Source organism: Carya illinoinensis, chromosome 7, assembly GCF_018687715.1.
Source record: "Carya illinoinensis cultivar Pawnee chromosome 7, C.illinoinensisPawnee_v1, whole genome shotgun sequence".
NCBI classification, from domain to species: Eukaryota; Viridiplantae; Streptophyta; class Magnoliopsida; order Fagales; family Juglandaceae; genus Carya; species Carya illinoinensis.
Window position 1 is genome coordinate 18,577,078 of NC_056758.1, and position 17,464 is coordinate 18,594,541.

Genomic DNA, 17,464 nt, shown 5'->3' on the forward strand with positions numbered 1-17,464 from the left:
ATGTTGCAGTTGGTAATGCTTTAGTAAATAAATTTGTCAAATTATTACTTGAGCGTATCTGCTTGACATCAATTTCACATTTCTCCTCATGAATTACAATGATCTTCTTGTGTGGATTTAAAAGATAACCTGCATCCGTATATCCAACTAATTGTGGACTTGATCCATGATAATAAAATAATCACATATTCAAGGCTTCAATTGCACCGAGATAAGGTACTTCAAGATCAAGAATTTCTTCATCGTCTTTACAAGAACGAAATGGATCTTTCTGCTCATCAAATGATCAAGCAACCATTGAAGTACTCAGGGGATGAGTTTTGTCTATATAAAAGTGCTTCAAGACTTTATAGTGAAAGGTATTTGCGTTGATGCATCTCAATATTGTGTACCAACTCTTTAAATGATGCAGTTGATAATATTTTGGTAAACAAATTCACCATATTGACTCAAGATCATTTTAACATTATATTCACTACTCTTCTAGAGTTATGCTCTTCTGGAGTTCTTGTAAATAATATAGTTAGTAGAGAAGTCATCAAAATTGAGCCGCTAACCTCCATATTCAACAAAAACGGTGGCCATCTTTTTAGACCAGACAAGCACTGCAGGATTTTACAGCTCTTCTGTAGCTTTCAAGCGCCGCAGAGCTATGATGCTACATCTCTTGTCTCTTGTAGAGAGATGCTTCATGAGAGATGCTGTGAAGCAATAGAGATGTTTTGTCATAATTTTCTCTATAAAAAAAATATTCAGCTCATCTTCATTCGCATATCATCTTCTTCACTTTTCTGTAATTAGTCTACATTCTTACTTTGCAATCTCTTTCTGCATTCTTACTCTGCAATGGCTCAGCAATCTTTTCATGACCAATATATGAGGTATTCTGTACCTCATTCACCAGTTATTTATACGTCTACCGTAAGTGCTATAGTGCAATACAATAATGATCTGAGTAATAAGTCGATAATGAAGGTATCTACAAGCTTATGAGTCTCGCTACCCGATACTCATCAACCATTGTCACCTTTTCGCAGCAACTACAATCCAAAACTTGTGGGGTTGACAAACTCAACGAGAATATTTATATCCTTCAGTGACTTCTTCTGGAGTCCAACATGAAGATATGAGCAATAAAGAAAGAGAATATGAATTTGAAATCCTTATTTAAATCTTTTTTTCGATTGCCTACTCCTTTAGATAGGGATGCCATGCAGATTTTTGAAGAGCAAGATCGTTTAAAGAATGAGGCAAAAAGTTTCAAATTTCTGTAATTTTGTTTCGAGATAATAAAATCATATTTCACAAATATTCATTTTGTGTTTCTATCTTTTGATAGATGTTCTGTGTGCTCTATTTTATTTATCCTTTAATAATACACACTTCTTACAAAACCGTAATATGAATCTGAAATACTAATTGCATTTAAGAAATGGTATTTCAGAACTAATAATTTCATTCATCTCCCCCTTGAAACCGAAAAGGTTTCAGATTTAAATTTCAAATATGTGTAGTTTTTATGAGCTCTTCTAGAGCCTCAATGACATTTAAATCATCTATATAAACTGCCATAAAGATTAATATAGATACTGAAAATATATTTAAAATACCTTATTCCACGTGCGTTTGGATTGTTTTTAAATCATATAAGGATTTTTAAAACTTAATATAATACATATTTCTGGATGTATTTAGATTAGAAGTTTCAAGCATTTAATCTCTTTCAGAGATTTTCATATATATGTCATGATCTAATAATCTATATAAATATGCAATGAATCATGCATATCCAAACTCTCGGTAACTTTCAAACTACTAAAAACCTCAATATAATTTCATCCACTTCAAAAATATATCAATATTATTTCTGCGAAAAACCGACTCGTGATTTATATATCACATTTTCATTTCCTTTATATAAATACTCACTGATATTCAACAAGTATCACCTATTAGGTGTTTTGACTACAAGTCCATATGCATCACATTTTACTAGTAATATCAATTCTGCAGGAATTGTTTCTTTCAAATTTGGCCAATATTTTCACGTCAGTATTTTTCGACGGCTCTTGGCTCACTTTCTTCATTATTTCTGGTAATGTCAAGTGCCATCTTATATTAAAATACGTTATCGATAACAGTTTTATTTCTATCCAGAATTTCTTCAATACTCATGAAATGTATCGAGATCTCGTTATTTTCAGGTACCTATCCATCTTCAAGGGAAGACATTTCATGAAAAATCTCTTCAGGATGCACTCTTTAGGAGGATTATACTATTCAGGAGTTTTTATGGGAGAATTTTGTACAAAAAATTTGGATGGATTTTATTGCTTGTTTTGTGGGTACGGCCTCTTCAGGAGCACCAATTTCTTTTATTTGTGCTTTTCTCTTTCGGGATGATTTATCTTTTGTATCAATAGGTCTCACATGCTTTTAGACATATCTTATGTTCATTAGACTGCTAAATTTCTTAATTGTCCTGCAGGGACTTCAATCCTTGCTGGGATTTTAGTAGGTAGAATATGAGACATTTTTATCTTATTACATTCATAAATGAATTATTATCTGAACTTACACTTCACCTATGATAATCAAGATAACGTCGAATTATTTCATTTTATTTGCTTCTAGCAAATTTTTCTTTCCACTCATGGTAGGAAGACTTTATAATAAAAGAATTTTCTGGTTCTTTTATGGACGTCTATCTGAAAATTATTCGACTTATCGTAATTGATTTTGGATGATCAAGATAATCAAGAAAAATATACAAATATTTTGAATCATATCACTTTTGATGTATCATAATATTTGATTCAATAGTTATATAATATCATCTCAAAGAGAAAGCTGGTAGTTTTTCCAATACGAGCTTCTGGCTCGAAATCATAAAAGTACTATAAAGATATTCATTACCATGTCCAATCTCTTAGTTTCTGAATAAAATGCATAATTCTCTTCTGATCATAATATAAATCCAATATCATTCACTTCAAGAAATGATGTGGAACTAGTAGGACGTAACTAATAATTTCTTAACAAAAATTCATTATTTTGCTTAGCTACTAGAAGACCAGATATAAATTTAGAATATATGGTGAACTTTTGTACTCAATATTGCTACTTTAGGAGCACATTCGAGGCATTCATTTTAAACAAATATTTTTTAGTGGCTTTTTTCTACACAATTGCAATTATACAACTTCGGGTGCATTAATCATAATGAGCTTTTGATACACGTATCACCCATTTAAATTATCTCACAGAATCAATAGATATTTTATTATGAAATACTCAATAAAATTATTGATAGAGCGATCCTTAAGGAATACTCAATTTCTATTCCAAGATGAAACTTAATATGAGATACCCAATAAAATTATTGGTTTAGGACGATCCTTCAAAGATGCTTCATTTCTATTTTAAGATGAATCTTATCATCAATAATTCATAACAAGTATAAAAAGTAAATAAAACTTATATATAAACTATGTGAATAAAAATTTACCAAAAATATAACTGAGATGTAAACTATATGAATAAACATAGAATTTAATCAGTAATAATAATGAATATAATCTTTAATACTCACATTGGAGATTGCAAATAATATATTGAAAAACTTACTTGAAATAGAAGACCAGTAACTTCAGAATCAATAGAATCTCGTGAGATCCAAATTTCTGTAGTAGTTGACAGACCCGATGAAGCCCTGTCTTCTCACATTTGCTTTAGGAAAATAAAGTGGACCTGGATTCCAGTACGTTAGAAACTCCTTGAGAATAGTTGCAGTACCCCTCAGAGCGGTGATTTGTTACTATTGCAATTTGATGAAGCCAGTGACAGATGGGGGGTACACGCGATACACAACTTCAGGCCCTTTTCTTCCTTATGTACTCGACTGGTTCCCCTTTCGCCGACATGTACTTCTAGTGCCTGAAACTTCTAGCCCAGGCCCAAAGACTACGCCCCCTTTATTCTCCGAAAATCACCCTTAGAGCATCCTCATCTCATTCCTCATCTTCATCTCTATAATTTAACTCAAAATCACTTTTCCTCAAAATTTTTCTTAAATTTTATTCATCTTTCAAAAACCTCCTACATCTCATTCCCCATCGCTATCTCTATTCTATTAAATAATATTTTTCTATTCTTTTTTTATTACTTTTTTCTTTCATTTCTATTTACAAATTTAACTACTCAATATTTTTTCTTATTTTTTAAACTATTACTCTAGTGAATATTTTAAACAAAAATTTAAATTATTTTTTTGTGAATATAATAATATTTTTAAAATTAATTTTTTTATTTTTTCGTAATTAATTAAATTATTTTTAACATTATTATTTAAAACTATAATAAGTATGAGTATAAAAGAAAGTGTAGATGATTGAAAAATTATTTATTTTATATATTAGAATAAAATATTAATAAAAATAATTTAGAAAATGAATAATGAGTCTCCAAATATGAAGACTTACTATTTATTTCCTAAACCATTTTTTTAAAATAGGGATCCAAATATGGGGGATATTTTGACCAAAATTTTAAAATAAATCCTAAATTATAGAGAATATAAAGCTTTAGAGAACCGGATGAGGATGCTTTTAATGCCCCATACTGGGTCACAAACCCGGGCAACCCAGGTCCGGCGTGAACAAGCACATAGCCCAGGCGATGAGCACGCCCCAATCGTGACCCACCACGAAGACCTTGTATTGGTCGGAGGCCATGGCGTCGAGGAGCGGCTGGCTCTTCCAGAAGATCTGCATCAGCTACGCCAACTGAGGTTACGCCGTTTTCGCCGTAAACTGTGACACCAGCCACGGCGCCAACTGAGTCTGAACCTTCCACTCATAACCCAGAATCTGAGTCATCTCCCGCTTCCAACCCTTTGGCTATAGTCACTACCACTGCCAGCCCACCCGACAAGAGGTGGCCAAGATGGCCAGGGCATTGCATGTTCCGGATCATCGTGCCGGTCCTCAAGGTCAGTAGCATCATTGACCGGTCCTCAAGGTCTATCACAGTACGTAGGGTGAGTACGATAGCCCTCGTCGTCCGTGACGAGCGTCTTTCTAATCGCGTAGTGAAATACAGAGAAGTTCAGAGCAAGATCTGCTCGTTAATAGCGGACTCGCACTCGTCCAAGTACTTCTGTCGAGCAAGAGAGACCTATGGGATTTTGGGGATGAGATCGAGCTCCTTCTTGACCTCTTCGAAGACTCAGATGAAACAAAGGAAGGCAGAGGACCCAAAGCTCCTCCACGAGGAGAGTTCAAGGTTTCGGAAGATATTGGCGAGCTTAGCTCTCAGTCGGTGGTTGTACGGCCTCGGGCTCTAAAACCTTCGGTGAGATCTCGCCCATCCATTTCTTCGGCGTCTACAACGGCCATGGCGTCCTCTAGCTCGTCGAGTCCCGGCCAAGCATTAGAAAAAGATTATGCAGGAAATTCAAGGCAAAATTAAAGAAATTAAAATCACAGAAGGGAGGAATCGGTTTGGGGGAGCTGCTTCTCAATTCTCTCACTAGAAACCCACGTAGAGAAATTCAAGAATCATGCGGCAGAAGGAAGATTTTTTCGATAACGTGTTGTGAATTAAAAAAAAAAAAAAAGAGAGAGAAAGAAGAAGGAAATGCAAAGAGAGAGAATGAGAGAGAGGCTTCATGTTATTCCATCGTATGAACGTAGAAATATACCCACGTATATGAGTACAAAGATCTTAATTGACTATTAAAATTTAGTCAATTATAACAACTAAATGTGATTATATAATATAAGTTGTTTTATAACAGAAATGCAACTTTGATAAAATCCTCTGCCCATCATACCTCATGCATAGGGCCGCAAATGAACAGAGCCGCTCGTGAACAATTCGAGATCGATTCGTATAAATTCGACTCGGACTCGATTCATTTAATAAATGAGTTGTTCGTGAACATTAATATTGGCTCGAATATTAAACGAGCAAAACTCGTATAATCTCGACTCGATTCGGTTTAGGCTCGTGAACAATATTCGTATAAACTCGATTCAACTCGTTTTGAGCTCGTCACAGTACTCGTAATATTTATACATATATATATATATATATTAATATATATTTACATATATACTTACATGTATTCTTTTATTATATATATTTTATACTTATACATATATTATTTTTTATACTTTATATATATGTTAAGTAATATATATATATATAAAATAATATATGTTGTTAGTTTAAGTTTATGTATAAGTAACATATTTTAGTATTTTACAATAATAATGTATTATTGTAATTAAATGTTTATAAAAATAAACAACTCTAATTAATTGCGACACTTTCTTAACTAATCATATTTTGATTATTTGGCTATATTTAATATTATATTAAGGATAATTGAATACTTTAATATTAAATTAATAGCTTTATTATGTAATTTTTTAAATGACTTTAATGTATTAGGCATTCTTGATGCCATATGCATTTTTATTTATTTCACTATTAGTAGTGACTAGTAGTGAAATTTTGTAATTTTTTAATTTTTTTCTTAGTGATTAAAAATAATAAAAAAGTACTTGACAAAAATAAAAATTTTAATTACATTTTAGTTTATAATTCATGACTCTATAGAAAAATAAAATAGTACAATTTCAAATATATTAGAATATTTTTCCTTTTCCTTTTAGACTGTTTAGCACCTAGCGGGTTTAGTTTGTTTATTTCCCTTATTTTGAATTTTGGTTATTTGCACGGCGCTGTTCCCCAACAGCTCCTTGGTGGGACGTTTACGGCTTGAGAAGATGGATAGCCGTCGAGCTTCTCAGAAGTCAGACTGCAAAGCGAGAAAGCGTGCCATCTACAGACTTGAAATGTTCCAAACTTGCACGGTTCCAAACTCCAGTTCCTCAGCTCATCAAGCAAGCACGGTTCCAGTTCCAGTTCCAGTTCCTCTGTTTCTTCGGTAGCTTTTGGATTGGTAAGAGGTACTGCTCTGTTTTAAGATGAAGGCTGAAGCTAACACAGTTACACAAACATCTCTGTGTGATAGTGCTCTGTTTTAAGATGAAGCTCACACGTAGGATGCTCTGTTTGGATTTCCTCTTTTCCCTTTATATTTCTTCCTCATTAATCTGATTTCCAGTGAAATATATCTAAGGAAAACAAAAGCAGAGGGTTTTGAAGCAGCGGATTCATCTTCTTTTGTAGATTGAGTGATCTTCTTCTTATTCTTTTCATCATCAACCGGAGCCAAAGCCAAGAGCCAAATCGTCTTAGAGGTAGAGCTTTTCTGATGGTGGCTGTTGGGCTTTGAAGAAGTAGAGCTTTCTTGTGGAGGCTACTGAGCTGCATACTTCACAGGTTTGAGAATGGATTTGCTTTCTTGTGGATTTGCTTTCTTAAGTTAACAAATTTCCATTTTGTTTTAAGATTCTTAAGTTGGTCTTTGATAAATAGCTTTACCTTTTCCATAATGATAAAACATTTGGATTTGCTTCTGCTGTTGTGAAGTTGGGGGGGAGATCTGGAACATTGGCTCGAGCGAAGTGTCAAGCGAAGGTCTGCCGACACATTTTGCCTGAGTTCGCTCGAGCGCAGTGTCGAGCGCGTGTCGAGCGTTCAACTCTGCCTGAGTTCGCTCGAGCGCAGTGTCGAGCGCTTGTCGAGCGTTCAACTCTGCCTGAGTTCGCTCGAGCTCAGTGTCGAGCGAGCTACTAAGAACTAAGAACTACTAAAGCTACTAAGAACTAAGTTATTATTTGTCAAGCTCTAAAGCTACTAAGAACTAAGTCATTGAATTGTGTTATATTTGTAATGGGCATTATTTGTAAGTTTGTAAGCTTTTGAAGCTACTTAGTTTATTCTTTTAGTAAATTTGCTGGAAATTGTAACTGTAATTAGTGATTTATCATTTGAAATTATAATTTATTATTTTTGTAAGTTTGCTAGATTTTGTAATTGTAATTAGTGATCTACCATTTTAAATTGTAATTTATTGTGATACGATATCTTATATGTTGGAATTATTATTTTACCTATTTGTAAGTTTTAATTATATTGTGGTAAGTGATGAATCATTGATTTATGTCTAATAACCATTAAGAACTCAATTTGTTTATATATTATCATAATTCTAGTTAAAATTCATTAGGAGAAATAATCTCATTTTTACTTCAGCCAACAAAAATAAAAAATAAAAAATTGTGGGTCTGATTTAAATCGAGCTCGAGTCGAGCTACTCGAGCTCGTATCAACTCGAGTATTTTTTGTACTCGAGTTCGAGTCGAGTTCGATCAGAATTTTCACTAGACGAGTCGAGCTCGATCAGAAATTCTCAATCTTTTTCGAGCTCGAGTCGAGTTCGAGTAGATATATATGCTAAACGAGCTCTTGACCCACTGTTCGAATTCGACTCGATTCGGTTCGTTTGCAACCCTACTCATGCACATCAATTTAATAAGAGGGACAAAATAGGCAAAACGGGAAAAGTTTTAGGATTAGGGTTTATGAACCCGCACTCATATAGAGTCCCAGTTTTCTCCTGCAAACTCCGTTTTCGACGGCACTCTTGGCTTTGGGAGCTCTCCGGTCTTCAGCCCTACAAGCTTTCCTGCAAGACGAGGCAAAAATGGTATGTCTCTTTCGGTATTTTACGTAAAATTTCTTCTATTTTCTTAGAAGCCAGACGTTAATGTTTCGTACAGCCTGCTGAATTTAGTTAAATGATGTTTTTTATACTATTGCGTTAGGTGTCATTTTTCTTATGTTTGTTTCAGTCTGGATAAGCTGTTTCCCTGCGTTGGGATTTTTGTTTGCTGATTAAGTTTTTGGAAAAAGAAAGAAAATGGGTGCGATTCTTTTCGATCCGAATTATTATTTTTTAATTTAATGAGTCATTCCCTCCCCGCGGTCTCGCTAAGCTTTATTGGGCCCTAATCCTGAAAAATGAGATTCTATTTTTCAAATTTTTAAGTTTTCTCGGCCGCCAAATGGTTGGTTAATGACCTTTTTGCAGAACTCTCTCTCTCTCTCTCTCTCTCTCTCTCTCTCTCTCTCTCTCTCTCTCTCCCCTTCATTTCCTACATTTATATAATTTTGAGTATTTTTTATTAGTTTTGGAAATTTCCAGAAACCAAGTTTACGCTTGGAGATCTTTTTCAAATTAATATCAGGTAGCTGTTCTGATTTTTGGTTTTAATTTCTAGTATTCGTTAATTTTTTTCCTAATTTTAAACTTTCCAATTAAAAAGAGGTTAATTAGTTATTCTTACCTCATTTTGCGGTCTATGTCGATCGGCGCTAAGATAAAATGTAAAATATCCTGTGGGTTAGTAATATTGTAAATTTAGCATTACAATGATAACTATTCTGGAAGCTAGTAGGTTGCGTGCTGGACAGGAGGCATGGGAGACTCGTAGGAGGTTGATGGAGTTGCAGGGGCAGGTGAGGAAGCTGCAGAAAGAGTTGGAGGAAGTACGATGGCATGTCGGGCTGAAAAAGGAAAGGAGATGGTACCGGTATGAGGACAGGGGCAGAAATGGAAAAGGCAGTATGTGGATTAAAAAGAATGGGACTTTAATAACAAATGGGCCGCAAGCAAGGGCCCAGCGGGTTTCTAATGAAACCCAACTGGGTGGTCAGCCGATGGAAAGGGCCCCATCTAACGTAAGGGCCTCATCGAGTGGGCCGGGTGAAGGCCTGGAGAGTGAAGGCCTGGACCCGTGTGAAGGCCTGGGCCCGTGCGATCTGGTTGACCCGCGGGTTGCTGAACTTACGGGTTCAGCCCAGCTAGTAACGCTGCCCGTGCCGTTGTCGGAAGAAGAGACGTCGGAGCAGCAACAGAACGTGCCGGCGACTTGGGTGGACCTTTCCGACGACGGCAAACAAGTGTCGGACAACCGGAATGGGGAGGTGGATCACGCTAAGGGCACGAAGCGAGAGGGAGGGCCGAACGCACCTCTTCAGATCCAGAAAAAGTCGATTTTGAGCAAGGAAACGTCGGAGGAGCAACAGAACGTGCCGGCGACTTGGGTGGAGCTTTCCGACGACGGCGAACAGGTGTGGGATGAACGGAATGTGGAGGTGGATCACGCTAAGGGCACGACGAAGCGAGAGGGAGGGCCGAATGCACCTCTTCAGACCCAGAAAACGCCGACTTTGAGCAAGAAAACTTATGGGCTTGTTCCAGACGTGAATGAACAGATGTGTTATGTGGAGCCTGTATGGGCTTGCTCTGAGATCCGAAAAGAAGATAGGCATGCGTCGGTGGATGTGAGGGATCTTGAAGTGGATGTGAGGGATGGGGAAGGAGTGGAAGACTCGGAAATGGAGGGATATATGTACGGTTCGTTGGAAGGCGTTTCTACTGATGATGAGTATGCACTGGCTTTGAAAGAGAACTTAGATTTGATGGTTTTTCCAGGGGTAGAGGAAACTAGAGAGGTGGAGCCGACACCTCTTAATTTACTATTTCCTGTTCATTCAGGAGTTTCCGGATGGGTGTTCGATAAGGTGAAGGAGATTCAGAAAGTAGTGGGACTTGAATGCGAGGGTTATGAGGAACAATTTATGGCCTTACTAACAGCTATTGAAGCAGGGCATCAACACCAACGGAAATCCGTTTCGAAAAAACAAAGAGAGCTTAAGCGGTTGATGTGGTCCTTGAACACCGAGGGTAGTTCGAGTAGGAGTCGGCTGAAAGGAAAGGGGCCAGCCCTTTCTCAATGAAACCCAAAATAGTATCATGGAATGTTCGTGGCCTAAATGAGGTTACGAAACGTTTGAGGATAAGGCACTTACTTCGGGAGTGGAAAGTAGACATTGTTTGCCTGCAAGAAACCAAGCTGAAGCAGATTGATAGGCGAATTGTGAGAAGCTTGTGGAGTGGAGTGCATGTAGATTGGGTTTTTTTGGCCTCTAATGGGGCGTCAGGTGGAGTGGTAGTCATGTGGGATAAGAGAGTGGTGGAAAAAATGGAGGAGTTTATAGGAAGGTACACAGTAGCATGCTCGTTTAAGAGTGTGTCAGATAACTTTTTGTGGGCCTTTGCAGGTGTATACGGGCCAAATTTGGATAGTAACAGAGTAATGTTGTGGGAGGAGATAGCGGGTTTGCATAGTTGGTGGAATCTACCTTGGTGTATTGGGGGTGATTTTAATGTCACAAGATTCCCAAGTGAATCTTTTGGTAATAGAAGGGGGAGATCAGTTATGATTGAATTTTCTGAATGCATCTCTGATTTGAACTTGGTAGACCTACCGTTAGCTGGGGGATCCGCCACGTGGGCCAACAACCAAACGTGGTCCCGTCTTGACCGTTTCCTCATCTCCCCGGAGTGGGAAAGTCATTTCCCTGATGTCTGGCAAAGGCGATTGCCTCGAATTAGTTCAGATCATTGGCCTATTTTGCTTGATTGTGGTGGAGTGAGAAATGGCTGGAGATATTTTAAATTCGAGAACATGTGGTTGAAGACGGAAGGCTTTGTGGAACGAGTAAGACAGTGGTGGGTGTCCTATCACTTTCAGGGTACTCCTAGTTTTATCCTTGCGGGTAAACTGAAAGCTCTAAAACGAGATTTGAAGCTCTGGAATACACTTTCTTTCGGTGATCTAAGGGATAACAAAGAAAGAAAAATGAGGGAGATTCAGGAAATCGAACAAATTCAAGAGGTTAGATCGCTTACCCAAGTAGAGGTTGAGCGGAGGACTTTGTTGGGTGAGGAGCTGGAGAGAATTATTCTGATGGAAGAGATTTCATGGCGGCAAAAATCAAGAGCCTTGTGGCTTAGGGAAGGAGATCGTTGCACCAAGTTTTTCCACCGGGTCGCAAATTCTCATAGGAGAAACAATAATATTGAGATGCTGAAAATTGATGGTACGGAGTGCAGGGAAGAACACGCTATTAAGGCCCATATAGTTGGCTTCTACGAGCAACTTCTTACTGAACCGATGAGTTGGCGGCCACTCCCTGATGGCTTGGTTTTTGACTCCATTGGGGAGAGAGATGTTTTTCGAATGGAGCGGGCTTTTGAAGAAGAGGAAGTGTCGGAGGTCGTGCGAAAATTAGCCAAGGATAAGGCTCCGGGACCGGATGGGTTCTCTATGGGTTTTTTTCAAGATTGCTGGGATGTGGTTAAGGAAGACATTATGAAGGTTTTTCAAGAACTGCATGAGGCTGGAAAATTCGAAAAAAGCCTAAATACAACTTTCATAGCTTTAATCCCGAAGATGGTGGGGGCTAATGAGGTAAGTGCATATCGTCCCATCAGCTTGGTTAGTGGTGTTTACAAGATTATTTCTAAAGTGTTGGCAAACAGGCTTAGTGAGGTGGTAGGGAAGATTATCTCTAAGCCTCAAAATGCCTTTGTTAAAGGTAGACAAATCCTCGATGCGGCTCTTATTGCAAATGAGTGTGTGGATAGTAGAATGAAGAATGGTGGTAATGGAATCATTTGCAAGCTGGATATGGAGAAGGCCTATGATCATGTAAATTGGGATTTTCTACTATATATCCTTGGGAGATGTGGTTTTGGCGAGAAATGGAGAGCATGGATCCGCTGGTGTGTGTCAACGGCGAAATTCTCTGTGTTGTTAAATGGTAGTCCAGCTGGTTTTTTTCACAGTTCACGAGGCCTGAGACAGGGTGATCCGTTGTCGCCACTTTTGTTTGTTGTTGTGATGGAAGGGTTGGGCAGGATGATGTCGGCTTTAAGTCGAAATGGCTTGGTGGGCGGTTTTTCGGTTGGAACCCAGGCGAGAGGCATTACTAACATATCTCATATACTCTTTGCAGATGATACCCTTATTCTTTGTGATGCAGATCAGAGTCAGGTGCGGACTTTGAAGGCAATGCTTCTGTGCTTTGAAGCAGTGTCTGGATTAAAAGTGAATTTTGATAAGTCCGAGATAGTACCAATTGGAGTGGTGCTAAATTTAAGACAGCTGGCTCGATTGCTAGGGTGTAAAGTAGCCTCGTTCCCGATGACATATTTGGGTCTGCCATTGGGGATAGGGGCAAGATCGCCCCTCTTGTGGGAACCAGTGATTGAGAAAATAGAGAGACGGTTGGCGAGCTGGAAGAGAATGTATTTATCGAAAGGGGGAAGGCTCACTCTGATTAAGAGTACTCTCTCTAATTTGCCTACCTACTTCCTATCTCTTTTTCCTATTCCAGCAAGAGTAGCAAGCCATATTGAGAAATTACAACGAGACTTTCTGTGGGGCGGTTTGGGGGAGGAGTTCAAGTACCATTTGGTCAAGTGGGGAACAGTGTGTCGCCCTTTCTCCAAGGGTGGTCTGGGTATAAAAAATGTGAAGGTTTTCAATCAGACACTTTTGGGTAAATGGTTGTGGAGATATAGTCGGGAACCGGATGCCTTGTGGCGAGGGGTGATTGGGTGCAAATATGGAGATATATGGGGTGGATGGTGTACGAAGGAAGTTAGAGGAGCTGATGGAGTAGGGCTGTGGAAACATATCAGGAAAGGCTGGATGGTCTTCCTTCGGCATTCCCGCATTCAGATGGGGAATGGTACCCGGATCAAATTCTGGGAAGATACTTGGTGTGGTGATGTGTCGTTACAGGAGTTGTTTCCCTCCCTTTACCAAATTGCCAGCCTTAAAGAGGCTTCAGTGGCGGAGGTAATGGATGTAGCGGGAGGACATCTTCATTGGAACATAAACTTCATCAGGGCGGCACAAGATTGGGAGGTGAATCACTTTGTGGCTTTTTACAGTCTCCTTTACTCCGTGAAGCCGAGTAATCACCATGAGGATCGGTTGTGGTGGATCCCGCACAAGAAAAGCAAGTTCTCAGTTCGCTCCTTCTATGTAGCTCTTGAGCGGAATACCCAATGTCAGATCCCTTGGAGGAGGATATGGAAACACAAGGCGCCTCTTAAGGCGGCCTTCTTTGTATGGACGGCGGCATTGGGTAAGATCCTCACAACTGATAATTTGAGAAAAAGAAGGGTTATTGTGGTAGATTGGTGCGGTATGTGCAAGGAAGGGGGTGAGTCTGTAGATCATCTTTTACTTCATTGCAAGATTGCAAGGGTTTTGTGGGATGAGGTGCTAAACAGAGAGTTGGGATGGGCTGGGTTATGCCGGGGACAGTGGCGGCAACTTTGGCTTGCTGGCCCAATATAGGAGGCCAGCCTCAGATTTCAGCGGTCTGGAGGATGATACCTATTTGCATCATGTGGTCTTTATGGCAGGAGAGGAACGCTAGGACTTTTGAAGACATGGAGCGAACACGAGAGGAGCTGCTGGCTTTTTTCTTTAGTACGCTTTGTAAATGGGCCATGATTTTCTTCTCTCTCTTGTTCCCATCTAAAGGGGCGGTTTCATGTACATACTGGGCTAGGCCTGTTTTTGATTAATACACTTTTGATTACTTATCAAAAAAAAAAACTATTCTGGAAATCAGAATAAGATTAAGTACTCAGTTATTTGATTTTCTACATAATTAAATGACGATTTTACATGTTTAGTATTCTTGGAATCTATCGTTTTATTTATTTGTATTATCACAGGGACATAGAGTCCTGTTAGCAGGGCTTGTTTTGACCTATGGTCAAAACATATACAGCTACATTTATACTTTTTTAGTCTTAGTTGTTTTGTATATGTTGTTTTTTCTTGAAGGAGAACTTTTAAGTGGTACCTTATCCTTCAGTTTGAACACAGCTTAAGTAGTTAAATGCCTGCTTTTGAGTTTTGGTGTTTTAGTTGTATGCTTGGTTATTGCAATAGGGATAATTGTGGTGGCCAGAGTTAAAGAAAAAGAAACGTTAACAGCCAGCTACCATGTGGTGGCCAGAGTGGCCACTGCAGAGGCTCTCTATCCAGGTTGGCCCATGGTGACGAGAGTTTTTTGGTCACCGTGATGGGCTGCCTGATAGGTGGCTCTTTTTTTCTTAATTAAAGAAACAATTTTTTAGAATTATTTATTGCACCCACTATTAAAAATCTATTAAAGCTCTATTAAAATATTCTCAACTTGTTCCCACTAACTTCTATATAATCTATTAAATCCTACTCACAGAGCCCCCCCCCCCCCCCCCCCCCCCAAAAAAAAAAAAAAAAACCAAACAACAACAAAACCCAAAAAAAAAAAAAAAAAAAACCCCGCCCGGGCTGGTCTTTTATTTCCTAGCTGTTTTGATGTGTTTTTTGTTTGCATGTGCTTTAGTGGTAGAGCTTCCCTCTAGTCCCAGGAGATAAACACAGCAGATAAGGGATTGTGGTTGTTTCTACTTTGATTTTAGTCCTTTTCACTATTTCCAGAATCAAATAGTGGGTATCTGTTCAAATCATGGTTAATCCCTTTTTATTATTATACATATATATTTGTTTTTAATGTGTTTGTTTGGCATGTGTATGGTGGTGGTGCTAAACCTAGAGAATGTACTGCTTGGTTATATAAATGATACTTAGTGTTACTGGACCCAAGTCAGGTTTCAACCTCTTATCTGATGGTCAATAGAGTTACGAGTCTGGTAAATCAACTGAGCATTCTGTACAGGTGCTGTAGTGCTTTTCATGCTTGTATCTTTTGCCCTCGGCCCTACATGTTAACAATAGTGCAGCTATTAACCAGAATGCATTATGAAATATGGGTTGTGGTTATTTTGGAGAAATAAGTAAATTAAGGTTATAGCAATATGAGATGCTATTAATGTCATTTTAATTGGTTGAATCAGCAGATTCTTTATTTGATCTTTTGATGCAGTAGCAAACTATTTGCCCGTCTTGTATACCCATGATATGCCTTTTTTCTCCCGTAAATATTTGGTTATATCATACGCTTCCTGCTGCAAGTTGACGCATGTTTTGTTGGTGCCGAGACTTATTCATTTACGGTGATTTACCAAGTGTTTGCCTACTCTGGACAGCCGAAGCAAATACACGAGATCAAGGATTTCCTGCTGACTGCAAGAAGGAAGGATGCACGGTCTGTTAAGATCAAGAGAAGCAAGGATGTGGTGAAGTTTAAAGTTCGCTGCTCCAAGTACCTTTACACACTTTGTGTGTTTGACACAGAGAAGGCTGACAAGTTGAAGCAGTCCCTTCCTCCAGGTATCACTTTTTATTCAAATACCAACTTTCTTGGTTAATTTTTGTTAGCTTGGTTTATTTTGGTGAGAAGGGTCAGACATGCACAGGTGCGACCACATTTGGGTACCGTGAGTACTTGAGGGATTATTAGAATACTCCACTACTATTCATTACTTTATTATTACTTTTCACCTAATTTTCTCAACACTTCTTAAAACTTTTCATCTACTTTATTATTTAGTCTTGCCTTTTCTTCTGATAATTTTGAGAAAAAAAAAATGGCCTCAAGTTTCCTAGTTTGAGGAAGAAAAAAAGCCAGAAACCTTGGAAACTTTAGACTAAAAACTCAAAGAGTGGCTGACATCAACATTATAGTTAGATGTGAATGTGGTAATTATGGAGCAATGTGGCTAACATGTACGTTTCAAAATTTTTTCTCTTTGGTGTAGATAGTGTGCTTGCTTCTTTTTATTTTATGGCTCGCATTTGAAAATTCACATCACTGTTTTACCCACCCGTGGGTAGCCCATTTGGTAAAGGCGAACTTGTGCATGAGTCCCATGTTACAGATTTGATTCCCTCTGGGATATAATTGTGATTTAAGTGGGAGGTCATGGCGGTGGGTTGCTGTGCTAGTCTCCACTGGGGTTTGGGTTCCATGGGGAAGGGCTCTGCTGTGGGGTGGTTCTGACATTTAAAAAAAATAAAATCATGTCACTGTTTTATATTTTCAGGTTTGAGTGTTCAGGACCTGTAAAGATGGGAGGCAGGACTTCCGAGAGTTCTTATGCGAGTGCCATGAGAAGTTGAGATATTTTATGGCTTTAGTTTTTTTTGGCTATGAATTGTTGCACCTTGATGTCACTACTGAAGCCTTTAGGTAACAGAAACCTTTAATTTTCTTTGTGCATGATTTGTAGACTGGACTTAGCGTTTGGTATTTAATTTAATGAGTGACATCAATTGTAAGAGCCCAATTTTTGTATTATCATGTATTCTTCATACTGTATAATAACAGGAAAATTGGGGTTTCGCAAGTATGTTTCCTCCCTGTTTTGTATGTTTTTCGTTTTTTTGGCAATAGAATTTAATATTTATTTTCTATAGTATCCTTTTCACTATTCCCATCCTTTTCAGAATTCTGTTTTTAGACTAGTTTTAAATTTTTTCAAAAATTGAATATAATAAATTATTTATATTATTCTGGCCGGCAGGGTGGTGATCATGAAAATCAGCCTGCGATGGCAAGTGGTAAGAGAGGGTCAAACGTACCAAATTAACGGTAAAAATAAAGGAAAATGCCAAATGAACCCATGGTTTTGCTCCCTCAATCTGAATGTTCATGCATTTTATTTTTATTTTTTTATTTAATAATTGAAGAAGTGATTATTAGGGAAATTGAATATTTTTTTCTT

The 17,464-nt window shown here is 38.1% G+C and overlaps 1 protein-coding gene across 1 annotated transcript; it reads left to right on the plus strand.

The window, feature by feature from the left end:
* The first annotated feature begins 8,459 nt into the window (after nucleotides 1-8,459).
* Nucleotides 8,460-17,086, plus strand: LOC122315985 (60S ribosomal protein L38). Its single transcript, XM_043132375.1, has 3 exons — nucleotides 8,460-8,623; nucleotides 15,887-16,070; nucleotides 16,784-17,086. Exons 1-3 carry the CDS (start codon nucleotides 8,621-8,623, stop codon nucleotides 16,804-16,806), a joined length of 210 nt encoding a protein of 69 aa, XP_042988309.1. The 5' UTR covers nucleotides 8,460-8,620; the 3' UTR covers nucleotides 16,807-17,086.
* Nucleotides 17,087-17,464: the final 378 nt, after the last annotated feature.

Coding starts and splice junctions, on each gene's coding strand:
- LOC122315985 (XM_043132375.1), top strand. Junction 16,071..16,783: donor GAAGCAGTCCCTTCCTCCAG/GTATCACTTTTT, acceptor TTATATTTTCAG/GTTTGAGTGTTCAGGACCTG.